At 39.3% G+C, this 26381-nt stretch overlaps 1 protein-coding gene across 2 annotated transcripts in view; it reads right to left on the bottom strand.

The window, feature by feature from the left end:
- Nucleotides 1-3330: 3330 nt before the first annotated feature.
- Nucleotides 3331-26381, bottom strand: part of med27 (mediator complex subunit 27) — a 279537-nt gene continuing 256486 nt past the window's right edge. Inside the window, exons 6-8 of one of the 2 annotated variants that reach the window (XM_072240110.1) lie at nucleotides 22182-22223; nucleotides 16902-16979; nucleotides 3331-11054 (exon numbers count right to left, since the gene is read on the bottom strand). In XM_072240110.1, the coding sequence (XP_072096211.1) occupies nucleotides 10920-11054; nucleotides 16902-16979; nucleotides 22182-22223 (255 nt within the window). In that variant the 3' untranslated portion in view covers nucleotides 3331-10919. Of the gene's footprint in view, nucleotides 11055-16901; nucleotides 16980-17022; nucleotides 17546-22181; nucleotides 22224-26381 lie in introns of those variants that run through there. The other variant, XM_072240112.1, reaches the window with a different exon arrangement.

The following is a 26381-nucleotide window of genomic DNA, read 5'->3' as shown; positions in this document are numbered from 1 at the left end:
AAAAGGACAGGGAACAAGTAAATTGTCTTGCAAATTGGTATCAGAATGTGTGAGCAATATTCCTCCTTGGAGCTAGGTGTCAATACGCCTTTCAAGAAATTTGCATGCATAAACTTGCTGTTATTGGATTAAGTGACACCAATGGGAAGTGAAAACGCAAGTTATTTCTAGTAAAAGAAGTGCTCTGCCAAATTCCTAAAAATTAACTGATTATACCCCCAGCGACTTCCACGGGCCATTTACACCCTCCAGCATGAATGCACAGGTAAGTCAAGATTGGAAGTAATCACAGATTCTATGCTTTAACTAAATTATATTAAGGGATAAAATATGTATTTACATACTGTAAAAATGGAAATATTGCTTTGTGTCCACTGCATTTACACATAGATAAAAAGTTGCTGCTTGCTGACTTGCATTGAATACTAGAAATCATAGAATTACTGGGAAAGTAATCTTCTGTCTAGCCCTCCACCTTCTGCTGGGACTTACATTTTTATGAAGAAGCCCTGAAAGTGAAGGCAGTGCTTGTGTAAGCCAGCATCATCTTCTGTTCTGCTGTCTACCCACTTCACTGTACAGGTGGAAATCCCAAGCAGTCCAATGAAGCAATATGACCAAGCCTAGATTTTCCAGCTCTCAGACTTGGGAACTCTGCATGGAATGCCCATGTCTGGTTAACCTTAATGCAAGTACAGTGGTTCCACTGAAACCAAGTGAAGAAATGGTTGCCAGGAGAATAGTAAGTAATAGTAAATAATATATTATTTGTTTTAATTGTCAGATTTAATGTATCTAAATCTTTTTTTTAAGAGTGCAAGAGTAATTTAATGCTTTTTAAAATAGTTTTAGTTTTTAAGTAGTGTTTTTACTTTTCAATATTCCTGGATACTTTTGAAGGATTTAATGATAATGCTCACAGATAATCAAGTTCAATGCTAGCTTTGACAGTTGGTGAGCTAGGGCACTGAGTTTCATTGGCTGTTAAAGGAATTCTGTGAGCATTGCCAGAGGTCCTGCAATGTAATGCACCACACAACGTGATATCAGCCAGCATCCCAGCTGCACTTCAATCTATCCTGGAAGCAGCAACATGCAAATATAGTCACGATCACAGGACAAGGAAACATCTGAATGATTGATTTTATATTTCTATAGATCTAAATGAACCTTAATAGAAAATACATTTGGGACTTCTTTCCATCTTGGAGGACAATCCCCTTCTTGGCTTTGGTGTATTCAGATTGATTTTATTGACTGTTCCAAGCTCCCTAGAACAGTCTGTTAAGGAATTAAGTGCATTGTGGTCCACTTAAATTAGTTGGTGCTCAGAACAAATATGTTCAAACCTCAGAATGGACTTGAGCGAAACCTTTCCTTCCTGTTTATCTCTTGTGATAACTTCTTCCCACCTTATTTGACCATGAAAATTGATTGGAGATGCATCTTGAATCTAAGTTTTAAACAGGAAAGGACTGAAATTCCACCTCCCCCCTTCCAAACACTAGATAAACCTTTGAAAAGCAAGGATGCAGCTTGATCTGAGATCCTTTCCCAGTAAGACTATCCTCTGGGGATTAGTTGTCAGCATCTTCTTTCAATGAAATAAATGTTTACTCCACACCTTTCACAAAACTGAGCAGTCAGAATTACCTTTGGTTGTCAGATTGCTGATTTGTTTTGTGTTTGATGTTTTATTTTCATTGGCACCAGCTATATTTTCTATACTAACAATACAGTACACTCCCTTGAGGTAACTGACACTTTCTTTTAGAGGTTAGCTAGCATAGAAAGAGGCTGCAAGAAGAATACACCTACTTTAACCGAGGTTACATTGCATGGTCCAAACATTATTATTTATTTTATAATCTTATTAGTATTTATCAAGCATGCTCACTATTATGGTGTAGGAAGCTTGCCAAGCAAGTTGCTCACAACTAATGGCCATCTGATCCAGGATCAGGCGCTGGTTTCGGAATAAAATTTGTCCTAGATAAGGAGAAACCATCCCTACTTTTCTTCCCTGATCAGCTTAAATCTTGGTTTGAATGAAAGAAGATGAGAGTTAAACATTTTAATTTTTAAATTGACATCCTGAAACCTTAGCAGTATGATTAGCAGTTAACTGAAAAGAATCACATCATAAAAGGATTACTGGACTTGAAATGACATCTTTTTGTGGCCGGTTCATTTTCTATTAACTGTGCAAATACTGTAACATCATACTGGTCAAAGCATTTTAACAGTAAGACAGATAGCAAGAGGCTTATGAGGCAGAGATATTAACCTGGCATCTGTCTCTAGTTTAAAGTTGAAGTGCTCAGGGTTTGTTGATGCACCTTCAGCTCTCAAGTAGTTTGACAGTAAAATCCGAGCCCTTCAAATGCTGTTTCCAATATAATTGAAGATATTGGTCAATTGTATCAATGTATCAGGGATGGGCAGGAGAGGGTGAGTGCTGAGATAGTACTAAAAGGAGTAAATGTCTGCTCAGTTCAACAGAACCAAGTATAGAGATCAAGAACTCTTAAATTATGAGGAAAAAGTTCAATGAGTAAGGGTTTTTCTCTTTGGAGCGAAGAAGGATGAGAGGTGAGCTGTTAGAGGAGTATAAGATGAAAAGAGGCATAGAGGGAACAACCAGAACCCTTTTCCCAGGCCAGCAATGGCAAATACGAGTGGACATTTAAAGGTGATTGGAGGAAAATACAGGGGTGATGTCAAAAGTATTTTTTTACAGAGACAGAGAGTTGTAAAATGCATGCAACACACTGCCAGGGATGGTGATAGCGGCAGGCACACTAGGGACATTTAAGAGACTCTTAGATGGACACATGGATGAAAGAAAAATGTAGGGCTATATGTGAGAGAAGGGTTGGTTCATCTTGGAGTAGTTAAAAGGTCAGCACAACATCATGAGCCTAACAGCCTGTACTATGCTCCATGTTCTATATAAGAACAGTGGTTCTGTTGATTTTGCAACAACTTGTTAACAGCGGATGTATTAGTCCTGATCCACTTTTTTTATATACATCTTTAAAGAATTGACAAGCAGATAATAAATTATACTAAAATTACTATCATTGTAACTGCATTTACTAAGCTGAATAGACTGAATCTAATGGCTCTTTGTGAATTAATCCATATTGTAATTTTTTTATTATTTCCAGTCATAACTTGATAATAAAATCCCATGGAATTTTAACCACCCTTTTCAGACTCATTTCATGAAGCGATTATTAAACAACGGGCAGAATAGAGCGAAAGGAAAGAAAGTTTCAATCATTCCTGGAGTTAATCATACAGAAGAATTATGAATTTGAAACTCCAAATACTTGCAGAAATTTGGATTGTTCTCTGGAGCAGACGCTATCATTGAGATAATAATGTTATTGCAATGAGTATACATACCCCTAATGAGAGGACATAGTGAATTAATTGTGGTACACAAGCACTGGAAATAGCCAAGCTGCTTTGTAGACTCCTGTGACTGAAAATGCAATCACAGTTCAGTGTTTCACATTCAATTAATTGAGAGTTCAAGTGACAGACCATGACAAAAACAGACCTAACAGCCCCTGGCCAGATTACAGAAATAAATCAGTATCACTTGCTTAAGTGCTTTTGATACCACTAGCTTTCAGTTTGTAATATGACATTTACCAATCTATATGCAGAAATACTAAACTCAATACACAATATAGTTACTAATTTGCACTAACTTTGACTGACACAGAACAGAGACATTAAGTGGTGGGGGTTACTTACTCCAGATGTAGCTTTGATTGGAAACACATCTCTTTAATATGGAAAAGAACTGCAATTCTCAACTAAAGTTCAATGGTATCACAGCAGCATAAGTGGTTTAACATGTATGCGCAGTAAAGGGAAGATACTGGAGTCTACTGTATACTTGGAGAAAGTTGTTGCAAATTTTGGCTGAGTGAGTAGCAAATGAAACTTAACGTGGAAAAGTGTGAAGCCATGGTCTTCAGTAGGCAAAGTCAGAAAGTTGACTTAACCTAAATAGAAAGAGAAAGCAAAAGGGCCCGGGTACTTGTGTGTACAAAACATAAAAAGCTGGCAGGCAGGTGCATCAAGCAAATAGCATTTTAATTTTTATTGTTGTGGGTTGGAATTTAAACGTAGAGAAAAATTTTTTTACAATTATGCTGGATGTTGATGCTGATGCAGTACAGTGGAGTGATGTGTACAATTTTGGTTCTGTTATTTAGGGAAGGATATAATTGTACTTGAGGCAGTCCAGAAGAGATTCATATAGCTGACTCCTGAGATGGGATGATTGTCTATACATGAACAGCGAAAAAAGAGTTAGACCTATATTGTTAACACAAGAGATTCTGCAGATGCTAGAAATCCAGAGTAACACACACACAAAGTGTTGAGGAAACACAACAGGTTGGTGATATGTCAGAATGGCATTGAATTTCAAGGGGAGGAGGCTACATTCTCTTTTAATGAAGATAGTCATTGTGTAGTCGTAATGTTACTTGCAATATCAGACCCGACCTGAATGTTTTACAAATCTTGGTTCATTATCCAAAGACTATGAAAAAAAAGAACAATGTGCAATAAGAAAACATCCCCACATCTGAATTTATTTTCCAGTGAAGCTTATTGAAGTAACTAAAGATAACTGAGTAAAGGACACAGCCTTGTGAAACTTCAGCTACAATGTCCTATTTTGAGAAAATTGCCTTCAAATTGCCATCCCACAACTGGCCACCATGTGTTGAAAAGGCAATTCATCACCTATTTAAGATCAAGTCATAGAACACTACAACTCGAAAACAGGCTCTTTGGCCTACCTAGTCCAAGCCGAACCAGTAATCTGCCTAGTCCCACTGACCTGCACCTGGACCATAGCCCTCTGTACCCCTCCCGTCCAAGAACCTATCCACATTTTTCTTAAATGTTGCTATCAACCCTGTACTCACCACTTTCTCTGGCAGCTTGTGCAACACTTTCGCCACCCTGAGTGAAGAAATTCCCCTTAAACAGTTCACCTTTCACCCTTAACCCATGACCTCTAGTTGTAGTGTTGTAGTCTCACCCAACCTCAGTGGAAAATTCCTGCTTGTATATACCCTATCTATACCCCTTATAACTTTGTATAGCTCTATCAAATCTCCCTCAATCTTCTACTGTCTGGGAATTAATTCCTAACTTATTCAACCTTTCCCTATAACTCAAGTCCTGGCAACATTGTAATTTTTTTTTACACTCTTTTATTCTTATTTACATCTTTCCTGTAGTAGGTGACCAAAACTGCAGACAGTACTCCAAAACAACATCTTATACAATTTCAACATAACATCCCAACTCCTGTACTCAATACACTGATCTATGAAGACCAATGTGCCAAAAGCTTTCTCTATGACCCTATCTACCTGGAATTACAGATAGGTATTCCTAGATCTCCCTGTTCCATCGCAATCCTCAGTGCCCTACCACTCACCATGTAAGACCTATTATGGTTGTCTCCCAAAGTGCAACACTTCACACTTGCCTGCATTAAGTTTCACCTGCCAATGGTCAGCCATTTTTCCAGTTTTGTCACCTTGGACTAGAGAGCGAGTTTGTAAAGCTGGTAGGAGTAAAGCATGCTGGGAATAGTGAGGGTGGAGCACCTCAGGAAGGGTGTGGTACAGGTGGCAGAGAAAGAGTGCCAGGGCGGAGGGTAGCATGGGTGCAGACACACCCAGCACTGAGATACCAGGGAAGATCATTTGATTCCAAACAATTGGTTTAATGATCGTCACAGAATGTTCTTCTAGTGCTTTTCGCTCCCTCCCCTCTCCATTCCCCCTTTCCCAATCATGATTCCCTTCTCCCTGCCCTCTTCCCACTCTCAGTCCACAATAGAGACCCAAATCAGAATCAGTTATATCATCAGTCACATATGTCATGAAATTAGTTTTTTTTTTACAGCAGCAGTACAGTGCAATACATAAAATTACTACAATGCAGATTTATTTAAGAAGGCATAGGTGAAGCACAGCGACATCTTGCTGGGAGTAAACAAAACTATTAACTACTTTATTGATCAATTTTTTTTCTTGGAAATGATCACTGCAATTAATAACCTACTTCCCTTTCGGAGTTGAACTTTTGAACCGCCTGTACCACCTGGTATTTTTGCACTGTGAACTGAAGTACTGAAGGTTCAGCATGGTTGTGGTGTGGTAGGTACAAGCCAAATTGAGGCGTTGGGGCCTGGGCCCGAGAGCGGGGAACGAACCAATGTCTGCCCAATACTGGAATGGACTTGAAGGTGATCGGAAGCAGCAGTACTGAGGCAAGGTGAGGCAGCGAGACCTGGGCCCGAGAAGGGAGAACGAAGAATGATCCGCTGCTTGACCAAGTTAAGTGCCAGGCCACATTGGAAAGGTCCGGTATGGGCTGAATTGAAGCAGCAGGGCCCAGGCCTGAGAGCATGTCGAAGTGACAGGCCCCTGGTCTAATTGCAAGGAACAACCTGAAGTTTGGCCGATTTAAGTGACGGGCCATATTGAAAAGGTCAGGGTGTTCGGGCCACGGGAGGGAGACAGGCCGGCGTTCGGCTTGCTGCTGTTTACTCTCCTCTGCGCTGAACTGAGGCTGTGGCCTGTACTAACGTGCTCCTGGATCAGCTGTAGTGATGACTGCCTTTGTGGCTGTGGACTTACTTTCGTGAACTTCAATTCTGAATGTTATTGCTTGCTTTTATTGTTTGCACGATTTTTGTTTTTTTTCCTCTGCACATTGGGTGTTTGATGGTCTTTTTCACAGGTTCTATCGGGTCTCTTTGTTTTGTGGCTGCCTGTAAGGAGACAAATCTCAAGTGTGGCCTCATCATGGCATTACAGGAGGCCTTGGACTGACATGTCAGAATGGGAACGGGAAGTAGAATTGAAATGGGTGGCCACTGGGAGATCCTGCTTTTTCTGGTGGAGCAGATGCTCGGCGAAGCAGTCTTCCAATCTGCAACCAAGACTCAATAATGGCTACAATGTCATAATTTCATGTGCTGATCTTTTCCCTGAGCTCATCTGCCTTTCCTATAATACTCCTTACACTGAAATATCCACAGCTCAGAATATTAATTCCACCATGCTCGACTTTTTGATTCCTGACTTTGTATGTAGGCTTTTTCCACAACCACTCCACTATCTGTTCTGGCACTCTGATTCCCATCCCCGGCAACTGTAGTTTAAAATCCTGCATGCAGCATAAGCAAACATTCCCACTAGGGTATTAGTCCCCTCCCCCAGTTCAGGTGCAAACTATCCCTTCGGTATAGGTCCCACCTTCCCTGGAAGAGAACCCATTGCTCCAAAAATCTGAAGTCCTCCTTCCTGCACATCTCCTTAGCCACATGTTAAACTGTAAGATCTTCCTATTTCTGGCCTCACTAACACGTGGCATGGGTAGCAATCCTGAGATCACAACCCTGGAGGCCCTGTTATTTAACTTAGCATCTAACTTCCTGAATTCACTTTGCAGGACCTTGTCATCCTCCCACCCATGTCAATGGTAATGATGTGGACCACAACCTCTGGCTGTTCACCTTCGCACATAAATGCTGTGGGCTCGATACAAGATGTCCCTGACCCTGGCACCCGTGAGTCAACATACCATCTGAGAATCTCTTTCTCATCCACCGAACCTCCTTTCTGTTCCCCTAACCAAAGAACCCCTTATCACTACAGCTCACCTCTTCTCTCCCCTTTCCTTCTGAGCCACATAGCCAGAGTCAATGCCAGATACCTGACTGCTGTGACTTTCCTCTGCTAGGTCACCTCTCCAACAGTATCCTGTTGTTGACGGGAATGGCCACAGGGATACTCTGCACTGACTGCCTGTTTCCTTTTTCCCTCCTGAAAGTTACCCAGTGTCCTGCACCTTACTACCATCTTGTATGTCCTAATACACACAAAATGTTGGAGGAACTCATCAGGCCAGACAGTATCTATGGAAAAGAGTAAATAGTCGATGTTTCGGACTGAAACCCTTCATCAGGACTGGAAAAAAGAGATGAGAAGTCAGAGTAGTAAGGTGGGGGAGAGGGGAGGAAGAGGTACAAGGTAGTCGATTAGTGAAAGAGATAAAGGGCTGGAGAAGGGGGAATCTAATAGGAGAGGAGAGAAGGCAATGGAAGAAAAGGAAGAGGAAGTAGCACCAGAGGGAGATCAGGTGAGAGGGGAAAATGGGTATGGGGAATGGTGAAGGGGAGTTGGGGGGGGGGGGAGGCAATTACCAGAAGTTTGAGAGATCGTGTTCATGCCATCAAGTTGTAGGCTACCCAGACAGAATATAGGTGATTGCTCCTCCAACCTGAGTGTGGCCTCATCATGGCAGTACAGGAGGCCCTGGACTGACATGTCAGAATGGGAACGGGAAGTAGAATTGAAATGGGTGGCCACTGGGAGATCCCGCCTTTTCTAGTGGAGCAGATGCTCGGCGAAGCAGTCTTCCAATCTATGATGGGTCTCACCAATATACAGGAGGCCACACTAGGAGCACTGGATACAGTAGATGACTCCAACAGACTCACAGGTGAAGCGTTGCCTCACTTAAAGGACTGTTTGGGGCCCTGAATGGCAATCAGGGAGAAGGTGTAAGGGCAGGTGTGGTGCTTGATGCTTGTTGGGGGGGGGGGGGAGGGAGAACAGGGAAAGATGTGCTTGGTGGTGGGATCCCTTTGGAGATGATGATTACAGAGAATTATGTGATGGACGCGGAGTCTGGTGGGGTGGTAGGTGAGGTTAAGAGGAACCCTAGACCTGTTGGGGTGGCGGGTGGATGGGGCGAGGGCAGATGCGTGAAATGAAAGAGATGTGGGTGAGGGTGGCATTGATGTTGGAAGAAGGAAAGCCTCTTTCTTTGAAGGAGGACATCTCATTAGCTCTGGAATGAAAAGTCTCATCCTGAGAGCAGACGCAGTGGAGACAGAGGAATTGAGAGAAGGGTTGGCAATTTTACAAGTGACAGGGTGGGATGAGGTATAGTCCAGGTAGCTGTAAGATGCTGCCTGGCCTGCTGAGATCCTTCAGCATTTTGTGTGTATTACTTTGATTTCCAGCATCTGCAGATTTTTCCTTGTTTCTGTACGTCCTCCCTATCAAACCCTCAGCTTCCTGAATGATCTGGAGTTCATCCAGTTCCAGCTCCAACTCCTTAACACAGTCTGTTAAAAACTGCAGCTGGATGCACTTCTTGCAGGTATAGTCATCATGGACACTGGAGGTCTCGCTGCCTTCCCACATCCTGCGAGAAGAGCATTCTACTCTCCTGCCCGGCATCCCCACTGCTCTAAATGAGCAATATGAAATAAAGAAAGAATAAATAACTGAAAAGATCTATCTACAGTCTATGCCTCTTCGTGCCAAAGCCTTAACACCCCACTCTAACACTGGCCGCTCCACTTAAACCTATCTTCTTTTTAATGGATCTCACTAAGTGCCTAATTACGCACAATCCAATGTCTCCTTGGGAACTGTGGCACACAAAATGTACACGCAATTGCTGTGGGAGGCTAATAGCTCACCCAACCATCACATCATCTGAATGAAGCACTCGACGATGAAAAGTCCATCAGTTCAATTTAGTATTTTAAAAAAAACATGACATTCAAAACTCACAATGCAATTTGAAATGGAGAATTTCTAGGTTCCAATTCAACATGAAATAATTCTGGCTATGACAAAACAAGATTTATAACAAGCTTACCTGCTTAAACCATTAAAGTAACATTTCTCTTGAAAATGTTGTTGAAGCACTAGATGCACCTCAATCCACATCATTTTCAAGTGAGACAAGTATAGGAATACTCATAGGTCCATTAGAAAAAGCAACTGGTTTTGGACTAAAACTGACATGGAAAACCTGGGCAAATGTAACCACCATTTTGCCTGATCCTGTGGAGTAACCGGCAATCTTTTCCTAGATCATTTCTCTTCAGAAACCTCTCATTAGACTGAGGTTAAAGGCCAATTCAAATTATGATTTTCTATTATGACTCGACAATTTAGTCTAGTTTCTGCTTGCTGTCTCACCAAAAACAGTGCAAAGACATCTTCAAGAACATTCCAGAACCCCATGTTGAAATGTGAATAGACTGATGGGTGTGATATTCTTTCATACAATTATCCGCTACCTCTCATAAAGAATAATTACATTAATTTCCCGAGGTATCAAAAATTAACTGCATATTTCCTGCTGTCCATCAAATGTCTTAGGAACAATGGTGTTGAAACTGAAGTTAATGATGAAATGTTACCTTGAGTCTTATAACTGCAATATAGCCATCTCTACAATCATATGTTTAATATATGTTAATTTAGTTAACGAAATGAAAATATGACTGAGAAGTAAAATGAATTTCAGAATTACATGGTGAGAAGTGAAAACACGAAATAATCTTAAGTGTTTGTGGCAGAAAGCAAAGAATAAGACGACATAACCCTTGGCAAAACTTTGCTGTAAACATTAATGGCTGTACACTTAAATGGAAGAGCCTTATGAATTTCTGATTTTAGCACAGACAGCCGAGTATACAGGTAAAAGAAGCTTGACTGGAACATGATATGAATGCAGAATAAAAAGGACGTGTATTAAAGTAAGTCCTAATGTACACATGTAAACCATGATATAATTTTTTTTAAATTTACACTTAAATGTTAAATTCAATGATTTACATACCCTAATTATATGTAACACTATTCATATGAATTTAAGGTCTTTTATAATAAAATAATTTTTTCTGAATACAAAATTGGTGGAAGAATCATTCTACCCTGCAGGAAATAGTTTAGAATCCTTAAACTAGGCATATCAAATCAATGTCTTTGAATCTTGTGAAGTATACATCATTAAATCCTGATATGATCCTTAGCAACTAGACCAGGAGTCAAATGTTACTGCCTGCAAGTATCATGAAAGGCCTCAAGTGTGCGGAAGTCCCTCCATGTGGGAGGTAGTCCATCCTGAAGAAACTTTCCACATCGCTGGCATGTAGCCTGGAATAATTTAATGTAACTTCGCAGCCAAGTCTGGAAAAAATTAATCAGAGAAACAAAAGATCAACTTTTTAAAAATATTGCAACATTAATTTTAAAATTTCATTAAAAAACCTGCTGCTTATCAATAATTTTAAACAAGAATAACAGCTTGCGCACCATTATGCTCCACTTCAGTTCTTTTACAGATCTCTACTTTTGAAGTTTCATAAGTTAAAATTCTGCAGTCACACAAATTCCAGGATTGACCAGAGGATACCATTTGGAACACCTGTCTTGTACAGCTGCCCAGCTTATATCCTTCACTAGGAGTTCTGCATTTCCAACCTAAAAGGTCAGAGAAAGGTCTTGACTTGTGCTACAGTAATTCTGTGAACACAACCAAAATCCCGTGTTTTTAAAAGATCTATTTTATTCTGATTCTACACAAATGTTGAGGGCACTGACATGTACTCAAAGATGTGATTACCATGAAAGCCGATTTTTATTTTGCTCAAGTCTGATGGAACATACAGGACCCATTAATCATCTTGCTCATTACAGCATGTTTAATCAAACTCCACAGGAAATCTACTTAATCAAAATGTTAAAATTAATAACTTTCACCAGTAAAATAAGAAATAGAGGAAACCTAATTCCAAAAGGGCGTGTGACCACAATACAGAGGTATTGTGAGACTTGAAGATGAAAGAGACTACAGTTGCTGGAATCTAGAACAAAAAAAAACACAGAATGCAGAAGAACTCAAAGGGTCAAGCGACATCTGTGGAAGCAAAATGTATACCTTGGTGTTTTGGGTTAAGACAGTACATCAGGAGGAAGTGGGAAAAGAAAGCAGAACGAGAAAGAGATGGTGCAGAGACTTGTAGCTGATTGGTGGAACCAGATTTAGAGGGGAAAATGGGTAGAAGCAACCAGATGGGGATTGAGGAATGGGGAGGGGATGGGAAAGATGAACAAGGGAGAAGAAAACTGGATGAACAGGTACTAAGAACACTGAGGGTTGTGGGTTACCTGAAATTGGAAAATTTAATGCTCATAGCATTGCATTGTAAGCAAAATAAGATGTTGTTCTTCCAGTTTGCACTTGGCCTCTCCATAGCAATGGAGAAAGCAGAGGACAGACAAGTCATTGAGGGAGTGGGACGGAGAATTAAATGACACCAACGAGAAGTTCAAAATGGCCATGTGGACAGTGGACAAAGCACAGATGCTATGTAAATTGGTCCACGTTTGTCTTCTCCTAATATCAAGGATGCCACATCTTGAGCACGGAATGCATTAGACAAGTTTGTAAGAAGTGCAGGTGAACCTCTGCCTTACCTGGAAGGGCTGTTTAGGTACTTGGATGTTGGTGAGGGAGGAGGTGAAGGGATAAGTGTTACACCTCTACATTTTTGGGGAAAGTACCAGGGGATAGGGAAGGATTGTTGAGATGAGATAAGGGGACCAGGGAGTCATGGAGAGTGTGGACTTTGTGGAAAGTATAAAAGCGGAAGAAAGGGGAAGATATCAATAGGCATGTTGGAGCTGGTAGGAATGGCGAAGATAATATGTTGGATGTGGAGGTTGGTGAGTGAAAGGTGAGGACAAGGAAACTCTTGTGCTACTCTGTTTGGGGAGAGGAGGCTGAGAAAAGACATGCAGCACAAGGCGAAAATTTGTTTCCAGGAAGAAACACATTTCAAAGTTCAAAGTTATATATTTAAGATATTTGATGCATATTTGAGATAGCTGTGGGAGTCAGTGGGTTTATGGAAGGTGTCATTGTCTGTCTCCTGAGATGGAGACAGAGAGAGCTAGAAAAGAGAGGTGTCAGAAATAGCCCAGCAAATGTGAGGGAGGGCAGGGTGGAAGCTGGTGGGAGGTGATCAAATTAATGAATTCCACAGGTGTGCAGAAAATGGCATCAATGAAGTTGTCGATGCAGTAGGAAAGTAGCTGAGGTGGTTGAGGGAAAGGGGTGGGGTGCCAAAATAGTCTTGGAGCAAGGACTATTCATGCAACTAACAAAAAGGCCCATGCAAGTGCTCCTGGTTACCCCTTTGACTTGCAGAAGTGATTGGAATCTTGAGGCCACAAACAAATTCTATCAAACAGATGAGAGAATTAGTGAGGAGAACTATTTGAGTCTTTGTTCAAGAAAGAAACAGAGGGCTCTGATGGGAAAATGAAGCTGCATAGAGACGCAACATGTTTGGTGTAGATGAGCTAGTTGAGATAGGGGAGTAGGAACTTATTGAAATAGTGGCGAGCATGAGAAGTATCCTGGATGTGGGAGAAGAAAGGACAAGGGGTCACACGATGGGAGTCAGGTTTGAAGGTACGAGTTCAATGGGACTAGAGAAGAGAGCAATATGGGCCATTTTGGGTAGCCCTGCCCATGAAACTTAGATAAGAGACAAGAGTGTGAGGAGGGGCACAGTGAAGTTGGAAGGAACATCTTATGATGAGATGAGATGAGGTCTACAATAGTCCCAGAGACACTGTTCTGACTTTGCGTTCATTTTCGTGGTCCACAGTGATAAATAATACATCCCTAATTATGGAAAGTAAGTCAAACACAATACCACATTTATTTTAATAGGGTCAGTGTTAGTGGGTATTGTCTTAACAGATCCATATACATTACTAAAACTCTGACATACAATATCTGTGAACTATGTTGATATTGGTGAAAAGTGGAAAAAATATGGCATCATTTAATATTTCATTTCCACAAGGACCCAATATGACAGAGCCTGCACAGCTGAAAAATACAAATCCTATTCAGGTTCAAACATCAGGGCTGTTTATTACTTACAAAGCTATCTTTAATTAATTGTTTTATCTGTGGGACTCAGCTGAAAAACTCATTAATAACTTATATATCCTTCTGAACCATGATGCTAGTGAAAAGGTAAGTATCACTAAAGCCCTTAAGGACCTTATTGGTAAAAGAGAGCATCCTCCAAAGACCTGAAACTACTATGTTTTAATCTTGCAGATGAGATTATTATTAAATCTGGAGCCACCGAAATGAAAATAGCATAAAATAGATTGCATTTTCTTATAAAATAACTCAAATTTAATGCCAACATTAACCCTGTCACTGTTACTGTAACATAGAACCAACAAAGTAGAGAACGGGAATACATTTTTACTATTTCTTTAGTACCATCACCTTCCCTTTCTCATTAGACTCAGACACACACACACATAAACATATTTTTATCTTTTTGAAGCTCACCATTGAATTAATAGGAAAGGTTTTAGCTTTGATACATCAGAAATGATATTTTCATGTTTCTTTGGCCCCATCCCCAAATTAAAGTCATGTTTTTTTGTGGCTCCATCATGTTGTAAGCAGAATCAGAGACATTCAGTGGAATAAAGAGAGGAACCTATTTTAAAACAACACACACAAAATTCTGGAGGAACTCAGCAGATCAGGCAGCATCTATGGAAAAGAGTAAATAGTCGTTGTTTTGGGCTGAAACCCTTCTTCAGGACTGACAGGGAAGGGGGTGATCATATTTTAAAACTAGTTGGTCTCTATCCTGGAACTTAGGAGATATATGTAGTTACAAGAGGAATATGCAGACTGATAGAGCAGGTTTAAATTACAATGTAGCTCAGCAAGAGGACCTTCAGATGATTTAAGAGCTCTTTGTTAGTTCATTTGGCTGCAGGCAGGATGTGACTACACTAGCGAGAGACCTCCAGTACATAAACTAGTACAGCAGTTCTTACATTTATAATGAGATATCAATTTAACACACACAAAAAATGATTTTTAGATTAACCGCATCCTTTATAAGTTCAGAAAAAGAAAGGGTCTATGGTTAAGGCAGAACCTTTCAGATTTTTTCAGTCTTGAGTAATTACCTTGTACTTCATTTCTTTAAGTTACTTTGTATCTGCAACAATCAACCCATCCTCCACAATACCAAATCAAATCAATATATATCAGTACCTCAGATAATCAAGGAAGTATCAACAGTTGGAAGAAATGTCAATAATATAGAACTAATGGCTGAGATCATATCATAAAATGTATTTTCTTCCAAAAACTACTCACTTGGATGTTGAACATCAAACACTTGCTATGAAGATTAAAGGAAAACATTCTAAGTGAGCTAGTAAACTAAAGCTTTGAGTTTTAGGTTATAAAAACATTATTTATTTATTTGGAGATACAGAACGGCATAGGCCCTTCTGGCCTAATGATGCACACCTCCCAGGAACCCACTTATTTAACCCTAGCTTAAGCACAGGACAATGTACAATTGTTAGCCAGAAAGAACTACAGCCTACAAATCAGTGAATTTGAATGAGTTAAGGACAGTGGAAGCAAACAAACCAATTGTCTTTGTTCTTGCCGTAAGGAAGAAGATGGAGGCTGCCATTTTATGAATAGACTCTCTGTTCTCCATTTGTGAGATCAAGTTGCTTGGCTTGATCAGTGTTTTAGAGTGGAGCCAATTATGCTTCAGGTAATCTGCTGAACAAGAGATCATTTACAAATAAGAAGTTATTTGTGAGGTGTTCTTTGGCTGGTTTGTGACTGTTGGGGTCTGCATTTGCCCTGCATGACTCAAGCTGGTTGCTGATTGAGAACAAAGGGCCATAAGATACCGATTGTCACTTGCTGAGAGGAGGGCGATAAATGGATGCTGGCCTGGAGTAGAGCCAATAAAAAGGTGTTAAAAGTGAGATACACGACCAATAGCCAATGACACTAGAATGCAATATTTGAATTGATAAGAAATGAGTATAAAAGCAGAGGTTTTCACATACAAGACAGCGATGACTCGCCTTTGTGGAAGTGAGATGCCTCACGGACGTGGAGATTCGAAATGAGACTATGAGGAATACATGGCCAGCAGCAGAAACTCTTTTTTAACTTGTTTCTTTTCTATTCTTTGACTGTTTATGGAAGGCCAGGAAAACTTAGAAGTGTGCACACAGATATTCTGTTGTGCAAGTTCACATGTTCTTGACTCAATAAAGGTACTTTATCGGTAATTACAGATTCTCTCTGTTCCTCTCTGACCATTATTACAAAGGGTGATTCTTGTAACACAATGGCCAATTAAATTACTGACTGGTACATCTTTGCACTGTGGAAGGAAAAGCAAATCACCCAGAGGAACCCCATGTGCACATGGGGGAAACTATTTATAGGGGACGCTAGAATTGAATTCCAAACTCCAACACCCTGAGCTGTTGTGCTACCATGATGCCTACTCTTATTTACAGTTTCCACAAAAAGTTCTTACAACTAGTTTATTTCAGCATCATTCAAAGTTCAAAGTAAATTTATTATCAAAGTACGTATTTGTCACCATATACTTTCAAGATTCATTTGTTGCAGGTATTCACAATAGAACAAAGAAGTACAATAGAAAAACTAACACGAAGACTGACAAGCAATTAATGTAAAAAAAGATCATGCTCTGCGCAAATACAAATAGATAGATAGATAATTTTTTTTGAAAGCAGTTAAGTAATACTAAGAACATGAGTTGTTGAGTCCTTGAAAGTGAGTCTGTGCAATCTTGGAGAGGAAGGATACATGACAGCAGATTATCTGTATAGGGCATTTTATAATGTCATGGAAATGGCAGTACAGTATTGGACAGAGAAGTCTTATGGAGTTAATTTCTCTTTTACTCCCACAGAACTCAGTAGGATTATCTAGCAACATAAAAAAAACTGATTTGAAACTCATTTGAGAACCCTTCTGTTTTGGGGTTAAGTATTTAAATATGGGAAGTACTGAGGCCCACTTTAAGACCCATTAAATGCATGAAATTTAAATATCACATAATTGGAGGCCAGACGCATACATGGAGGGTTAGAGAAATCCAGCTGAGTTTCTGATTGTGCATCACTTACCATGAAGGACCTGACCACTACGTCCGGCATTTGAGGCAGCTGATAATGCAGCAATGCTGTAGTGGCATGATCCGTCACCTGAGAGAGAAATGAGAATAAAAGAAAGCTGGAAAACATGACCTTTGAGAGAACTGTCTACAATGTTCAACTGATTCATTGGAAAAATCAGTTATTTTGGTCTAAACTGAAATGTATATAAGTGTATCCAAGAAAGAGCTAGGAAAATGAATACTTTACCTCGTTGCCGAATTTCTGATTTTTATTGGTTTTACAGACAGAATTACAGTTCCAAAATTGCTTTAAAAACTCTTCTATATTTATAGAAATTAACACTTCATTTACAGAAAATAAATCCAATTAAGTATTTTCAGCCTAACATCTGGTTTTCATTCAGGTTTTTTTTATCAGTTCATTGCTGTAATTTTCCAATCTTGTCCTTTCTATTTTTCATTCAGTCCTGTGAACAGTATTTTCCTGGCTTTTGACTGCTCAGTGGTAAGGAAGTAAAGTAGGGAAGCATCTGAGCTCAACTGGACAGATGGGCTCCAACCATCGCCATGGACTAAACATCACTGATAAAATCCATCTCCGGATCACATCGATGCAGTATGACTGGAGAAGAGTGGGACTACCTCTAGTTTGATCTGTCAAAGAAGTGGCAATGTTAGGAAAATTCCCTCCTACCGCCCTGTAGATTTCCATGACCAGAATGAATTGCATAGATTCAAATTAATTTTATCTAAAATGTTCAGAAAGAGATTTTGTATTTGTTTACATTACTGCTTCTTCAGTAGTAAACATGCTATCAAATCAGTACATAATTTTAAAGATAGCTTTTTGTTTGGAGAAAAATGAAGGAATAGACAGATAAAACATTGCTCAGTCAGTTATTTCTATGTTAAATAATGAGATACTGTACATCCCATTCAACATAGTAAAATGCAAGTAAACAAAAAATCTATTTTATATAAAAACAAAAGCCTTCTCTGTGGCCTGTCAATGGAAACTGTCTGGAGATGAAATTTAGTCAATTATGTTTTCCATCAAGATTATGAATAAATGGTTCTTGGGCAATTTTCAGATCGGATCACTTTATAATTCATGAGAGTGGTGTAGATGAGATAATGCGATTGATGGCTTGCAAGCAATCTTCATGCAACATTTCAAAAAATACATACTGTGGAATTAGTGGCTGTTCTTTATGTATTTGCAGTTCTTTAATGTAAGTACCATGGTGAAAGATGATGATGAAAATGTTTCCTGCAATTATCATTTTTTCATTATTATCTGAACCATAATCCAAAAAAGTAATTTTACTTAAACATTAACTAACAGCATGTTTCCTTCCACCACTTTGTAACTGAGAGATAGCCACAGGACTAAATGTAACTAAATTTGCTTATGTAGTAATGAATCCTTTGAAGAGTTCAAGGTATCAGTGCTCTGAAATTTCTTCTTCCAGTTCTCACTTCATGTTGTAGCAGGATTGAGTTCAGTTTTGTGATCATAGGATTGCTGTTTCAGAGGAATCTTTCAATTTCTTGCTTTGAGTCTTTATATGCCATTTCACGACAATTGTCAGTGATAACAAATCTGATTCTGATTCTACCAGGATCATGATCAAACAGACAGAAAACATGGAATAAATGCCAATATATCAGAGTTCCAAACTTAAGAAAATAAACCTCCACTGAACTCTTGACAGTTTCACTCTTACACCAGGCATGAGTGCGGTCATTTTTTCAATACAGGATGGATTCTAAAACGAAATATTGGAAATTCTCGAAGGGCTCAGCCAGCCAAACAAAATCTGCAAAAAAAAACCAGTCAACGTTTGGGTCAAAGTTCTTTTCTCAGAATTAGTGGTAGAGTGGAGGGACATCGCTTTTGAAAGCTGAGCTGGTGGGGGGGGGGGTAAGGGAAGAATGAGGTACAACATGAAAAACAGAATGGAGACTGATTAGGAGCATGAGTACAGTTAGCAAGGCACTATATAGAAACAGCGGTGAAAATGGGACAGACATGAAACGTGGGAAATTGCAAGACAGCAGTTGGAAAATTCATTCATTCCAAAAGATTGCAAAATGCCTAGAAGAAAGATATTGTTTCTCTAGTTTACTTTGGGCCTCACTATACAGTGGAGGAGGCTACAGATAGACCAGGGCGAGAGTAAGAGTGAGGCCTAGAATTAAAGGGACTTGCAAAAGGGTTCAGAATCAGCCCTGCAGATGGAGTACAGCTCTCCCACCAAGCAATCGCCCAATCATAAGATGGATCCTAACTCAGTTTCAAGACCCACGACACAAAATGCTGAGAATACTCAGCAAGTTGGGCAGAACCTATGGAGAGAGAAACAGAATTAAAGTATCAGGTCTGATTAAAGGGAAACATAACCCTCCAAAGATTCTGACTGAACTGCTGAGTATCTTTAGCAGCCATGGTGTTTCAGTATCCAAAAATAATGGGGCCAACATTTTTTGAAATATCCTGAAATTTGCCCACTTTCTGTTAAATTTTTAAAGTCAATACTCCCAGCCGGAAAAGTCAGAATTGGTCCTTGCATGGCTTTTGCTACCAAGGATGCTTGATTTCCGTGAGTTCTTTCATTTTGGGAATTCTTTGCAAATACTTCACTGACCCTGCCTTACAAATATGTCAAGCCTCATGAAAGGATATCAAATGAGGAAACTGAACAGATTTGTGTGCACATGTTGCCTGTCAGTAACTTGCAATTAATGAGACTCTGCACAAGAGATAAAAGCAATGGACACTTAAATCAGAACATGCAACAAAAAAAGACTGCACATTCTTAAAATAGAGCAAAGCTACTTCAAAAGGACCAAGAATAGCAATCATTTTCACTGAGCATCAATTGCAAGAGCAAAAAATGATGCTTATGCTCAGGCAGAGAGAAGAACTGTAATGTGTAATTGTAATGCCTTCATCAACATCAATCTGTTCGCGGTTTGTTTTCTTGAAAGTTCAAGTTTATAGCTCTCATTACATGAAGAATTTAATGGATAATGTTCCTTTCTCTCCCACACATCTGTAACAACATGTATTTGCAAGTTACTAATTCAATTTGCCTAGAAACTGGAATGCACCTTAATTAGTGAATTAAAAATTACTACGTTTAGTACCATGCTCCAACATTTTAAGCCACTGCTTGCCTTTAAGGGATAATGCCGTTCTCTGATTGTTGCAGGGTTGCAATGTTTTAACACTCTTACAGCTCTTACACACTTCTTATTGACTAATTCTGACCTATTGACCAACTGCAATCTTCCCAAAAATTTCAGGATTGGTAAAAAGCAAATGCTCACAGCATAAGTACAATAAGCGAGAATTTATTGCCTTTAAATATAAAGTGATAATTTTTTCTGGGCAACCATACATCAGACCTGCTAAAAATCGATCAGCCCAATTTATTGCCCATGATATCTGGATTTTACATTACAGCTTTTCAAAGGAAACTCCTCATTTTTAACTGTCAGGGTTAAAGAAATGCTTGTAGCCTAACTTAACAACCTTTTGGAAAAGAGCAAGTCTTACTGAAGGAAAAATTATGAGAAATGATCCATTACAATGGTGAACCACCCAGATGCCCGTGCTAAACTAGGCAGAGTTTACTAAAATTTGTACACTTTACAACAAACACATTTTTTGCTACATGGTTAAGCCTTTGTTACAACTTGTTATCTACTTACTAGCAGAATCAGATTTTTTTCACCACAAAAATGTGTTAGTTTTGGTTCTCTGTAACAGTTACCATTTGGTTCCATTCCCTTCTTAAAAAATGTAAACGATGTGTTCATTTTCTGAAAGGCCAATGTAGATTATGCTTCCATTCAGTAGAAAGAAAAAGTCATAAGTTTTTATTCCTTTGTTCTTTTAACCTGTTTAAAATTGAACTCCCCAGTCACTAACTCACTGACCTGGGGAAATAACAATTTCTAACACATTTTCTCAAAATAAATCTTTTTAATTAGTCACAGCAATTATTATGATACTCTTTTAAAATTCAAGATAAGTGAATTATATTATAACATACTTGAATTAGATGCACACACTTTGACAGGGTACAGTATGTCACCAATTTAGTGCTCTTGGATTTTTTTGTTACAGCCTTTCAAAAGAAACTCCTAATTTTTATCTATCAGGGTTAAAGCAATGGCCATTGTCTGACTTAAAATATGCAAGTCCTTGAATATCATATCATGTCAGAGGGTGTCAGTATATTTTGGGGCTGGGCAAAGGCACAGGGTCTCAAAAAACATCAGCTGAGGCCAACACACAACCCACGACAGCCTTTACTCAATCAGTAGTAAGCCAGACCTAGTTTTATTCTATTCATGAAAATGAGATACTTTTGCTGATAATTTTAATGATTAAGGCTAGTCCATTTTGGTGCATCAGATTTTAATGGCATAATTACTGCTAAACCATTCAGCACTGACATTTTGTTACTTATTTCATAAGGTCCTTGTCTGGTGAATTAGAGCAGGAGTCTTGAAGAAACCATCTGAAGATGTCCCATTACTTTCCAAACTTAAATAATTGCCTGTTGTGTTTACTTAGTACTGAGCCACAATTAAATGCACTTCTAACCACAACAACTGTCTCCAATAGGTATCTGGCCAAGTGAAAGTATAATGTGCACTGAGTGACATTCAGTTAAGTTGACCACAAAATAATGGCTTGTGTGTTTCCATGTTTGAGAGGTTTTGTAAAACTAAATCATTTCTCCTTTGACATTTATGTACCTCATTTCAGTGATGGATACATGTGTTTGTGTTTCTCTTGAGAAAGTAATGATTTAATACAGTATGGCCAAGAACAAACAGCACTCTATTTACTAAGAACATTAATAACTGCATGTAAACATCAGATAATTTTACAATTATATTCGTAAGTTATTCTTAACTAGCAACCATGACACAATACATTAAGTACTGTACTCAGTTGCTTCAGCTCAGCAGATTTAGGCCATTTAACCAAAAATACATTGGAAATTCATTATCTATTGATAAAATGGGCTCAATCACAGGATTAGAGGAATTACGATCTTTTTTTTTGTTCACTAAGCAGATGATTAAAATGTTATTCTCTTTTCAATTGAAAGCAAGATGGCAAAAATTACTTGAATTAAATCTCTCTCACTCCATCTCAGTGGAACAATTGGCCACTCGTCTCATTTCAAAAGTCTGCTTGAAGCTGGCATTCATATAAATATGGGCAACATTGAACTGAATATCTTAAAAAGAATAATAGGATACTCACCTTCTGAAAGACTTGATAATTTGACTTGGACCATATGTCCAGCTGTAAAATAAGAGGCAAAAATAAGAGACTGTAGACCACTAAATATAAATAAGATAATTTCTGAATGAAATTATGAAGTACTTCATTTGCTTGGAAAATCATTTATGTGAAATAAGTAGTAATAAATCTAGAACAATTGAATAAAACATGCAGCATGGTAGGTTTGAAATCTATCAATTTATCTATAGATTCCAATCCAACATGATTTCAGATAGAAGTTTGGACTAACAGCTGTTTAGCCTTATTTGGAACAAGACCAGTCATGTTCAATCTAATTTCCAATTGCGTCCACTCTCACCTGCTTTCATACAATACCAGGACTTGTTCATTTCACTCAAGAGGAGCCTGACTAATACACTTAGGAAATAATGGTGAGATTGTGACTGCTCCTTAGAGATGAGGGCTGAAGAGTACCACATACCTTAAATCATCAATGCTGTATGTAAACTGAGAATCCTGTAGCTTGCTGATGTGAATATTCTATTCTTAATTACTATTTAGCTGGAAATAATACTGCAGAAATACCAATCTGACATTCCCAATATAATACTAATTAATGGCAAAGTTATGGTCTTTGGATTTTAGGATTACTCTTGTGGGGAATGGGATTGATTAATCCCATTTTAATTTACAAGGGCAAAACCGACAGCTATTCTACTTATCTCAGCTGAGTTTGAATCCTGATCCATAGATCTGAACACCAGACTCTTACAGACTGCACCATCTAGTCTCTCACTTGTCTCAAGTAATCTGAAAACCAGATTAGACATTATACACATAACGCCTAGCACAAAGGAACATGCGTGATTGGCTCCCTACATCCCACACTAGAGATTCCTTTTCCTACATCACTAGTGTACTGTGATTGCAGAAAGGTGTGGATCCTCAACTTCCTGAAGAACAGGCCACAACCAGTAAGGGTAGGTAGCAAAATCTCCATTATGATTATTCTAAACACTGGTGCTCCACAAGGTTGTGTCCTTAGCCCTCTGCACTCATTACTGTATAGCCAGATTCTGCACCAACCCCATCTATAAGTTTGTGGATGACACCACTGTACTGCACCGTATCTCAAATAAGAATGAGTCAAGTACAGGATGTATGGAAATAGAGAGGTTAGTAACATGGTGTCGTGACAACAATCTTCTCCTTCAATGTCATCTAAACAGAAGAGTTGGCCGTTGACTTCAGGAAGGAGCGGTGGTGGTGGTGGGGGTGGGGAGTGCATATGCCCCTGTCTACATCAAAAGTGTTGAGATTGAGAGGGCTGAGAGCTTCAAGTTCCTAGGAGCGAACATCACAATAGCCTGACTTAATCCAACCATGTAATGCCATAGCCAAGAAAGCTCACCAATGCCTTTACTTCTTCAGCAGGCTATATAAATTTGGCATGTCCCTGTTGACCCTTACCAATTGTCACTGATGTACCATAGAAAATACTGTATCTCATGCAAAACAGCTTGTTATGGCAACCACAGGGATGTGTGCTTAGACGCTGCTCTACTCTACATCTAGGACTGTGTGGCTAAGCACATCTCCAACACCATATACAAGTTTGTGACAACACCACTGTTGTGGGCTGTATCAAAGGTGGTGATGAATCAGCATACAAGATTAAAAATTTGACTGAGCGGTGTAATAACAACAACCTCTCTCACAATGCTAATAAGGCCAAGGAAGTGATAGTGGAATTCAGGAGAGGGAAAGTAACTATAAATTCCTGGGTGTCACTATCTCAGAGGATCTGTCCTGGACCCATCATATAAATATAATTGTGAAGAAAGCACGGCAGCACCTCTACTTCCTCAGGAGACTGCGGAGATTCAGCATGTCATCAAAAACCTTGGCGAACTTCTATAAATGTGTGGTGGAAAATGTGGTGACTGGCTACATTACGGCCCGCTATGGGAACACCAACGCCTTTGAGTGGAAAATCCAACAAAAGGTAGTGGATTCGGCCCAGTACATCACGGGGAAAACCCTCCCAACCATTCAGCACATCTACATGAAATGTTGCTGTAGAAATGCAGCATCCATCATCAGAGATCCTCACCACCCAGGCCATGTTCTTTTGTCGCTGCTGCCATCAGGTAGAAGGTACAAGTACCTCAGGATCTGCACCACCAGGTTCAAGAACAGTTACTACCCCTCAACCATCAGGCTCTTGAACAAAAGATGACACTCTTATTGAAGGACTCTTTTATCTTGTTATTTCATGCTTGTTATTTATTGCTATTTATTTACTATCTGTATTTGCACATTTTGTTTACAGTTTACAGATCCTGTTTACAGTTACTGTTCTATAGATTGCCAAGTATGCCTGCAGAAAAAAATCTCAGGTCTGTATGTGATCACATGTATATACTCTGATAATAAATTTTACTTTGAACTTTGCACATGTCGCAAGAAACTGCAAAGAGTTGTGGTCACTGCACAGCACAACGTGGAAACCAGCCTCCTCCCCATGGACTCTTTCTATACTTCTGGCCTTGATAAAGCAGCCAGCGTAATCAAATACTGCACCCACCCCAGACATTTTCTCTTCTTCCCTTCTCCATTGGGCAATCCCACTGTTATAAGATTATTGAATGATTCCCTAGTAAAATAAGATAGAATTACCTGATCTCACAATATCTCTTGTTATAATCTTGCATCTTATTGTTTACCTGCACTGCACTTTCTTTGTAGCTGTTAAACTTTTTTCTGAATTCTGTTAATATTTTATCTTGTTCTACCTCAATGCACTGTGTAATGATATTTAACCTGCATGAACAGATTGCAAGTGAAGCTTTTCACTGTATTGCGGTACATTCGACAATAATAATCATTCCCATTCCAAAATATATTTTGTAATGGCCCATACTTCCCACATGCCCCATCACCTAGAATGGCATGGGAGCATGGTGGTTAGCACAACACTTTACCGTACCAGAGACTGAAATTCAATTCCCGCCACTGCCTATAAGGAGCTTCTATGCTCTCCCCGTGACTGCATGGGTTTCCTCTGGGTTCTCTGGTTTCCTCCCACAGTCCAAAGATGTACCATTTGGTAGGTTATTTGGTCATTGTAAATTATATCGTGATTAGGCTAGGGTTAAATCAGGATTGCTGGGCGACATGGCTCAACTGGCCGGAAGGGCCTATTCCGCGCAGTATCTCAATAAATAAATAAATAAAGTAAATAAATGACAAGTTAGCAACCACATGGAAAGTCTCTACAGTTCCACTACGTTACATATGATACTGACTAGGAAAGGCGTAATCCTTTCTCTGTTGTCATAGGTCTGGGTCGTGGAACTATCAACCAAGCAACTGAGTGGGAATGTCTTCATTCAGTTCAAGAAAGTGGTGCAGTCATTTCAAGGGTAATTAGAAATGAACAATGAATTCTAGTCTGCCAGTGCTGGAATTAAAGAAACTAAATAAAACAACCATCATATATGCCACACAGATTACATTACCATATTTGCAACGTACTCTTTTTGAGAAATAGCTGACATATCGTCTGGTGGAGAGAAGTTTGCTTTCCAATCATTTAAAAATAATCAAGTTCACTGAGAGAGTCTTGTATCATTGTATATCTATTGCAACACCGAAAAATTTCAAACAGCAGTTTAACTTGTCAAAGCAGCAATTTCAAATGAACAGTTTACTTACTCTGCAAATGTTAACTAATGTGGGAAATATATTCAGTAAAAGATGCTTATTCACTAAACATGTTGGACAGTGCAACTGAATTTGTTCCAGAAAGACATTTTTCACACAAAAATCGTGTCTTAAGACCAACTAACAACCAAATTTTCATAAACACAAGAGAGGAATAAATAAGCAATGTTTCAGGCTGGGACATTTCACCAAGACTCGAAAGGAAGGGAGAAGCCAGAATAAATAGGTGGAGAGGGGAAGGAAATGGAGTGCAAAATGGCAGATAATAGCTAAAGTCAATTGGGTGGAGCAGATGGGATGAAGTGAGACGCTGGAAGGTGAAAGGTGGAAAAGGTAATCGTCTGAAGAAGGAGAGCAGAGTGGACCATGGGAAAAAGAGGACACTAGACAGGGATGAGAAGAGAAGGGGTAAGAGGAGAGCCAGAATGGGGAATGGAAAAAGAGAGGTGGGTGATGGGGGTAGAGATTGCCGGAAATGATTGAAATCATGAG

This window comes from Mobula birostris, chromosome 22, assembly GCF_030028105.1.
Source record: "Mobula birostris isolate sMobBir1 chromosome 22, sMobBir1.hap1, whole genome shotgun sequence".
Taxonomy (NCBI): domain Eukaryota; kingdom Metazoa; phylum Chordata; class Chondrichthyes; order Myliobatiformes; family Myliobatidae; genus Mobula; species Mobula birostris.
This window is presented reverse-complemented; position numbering and strand designations above follow the sequence as displayed.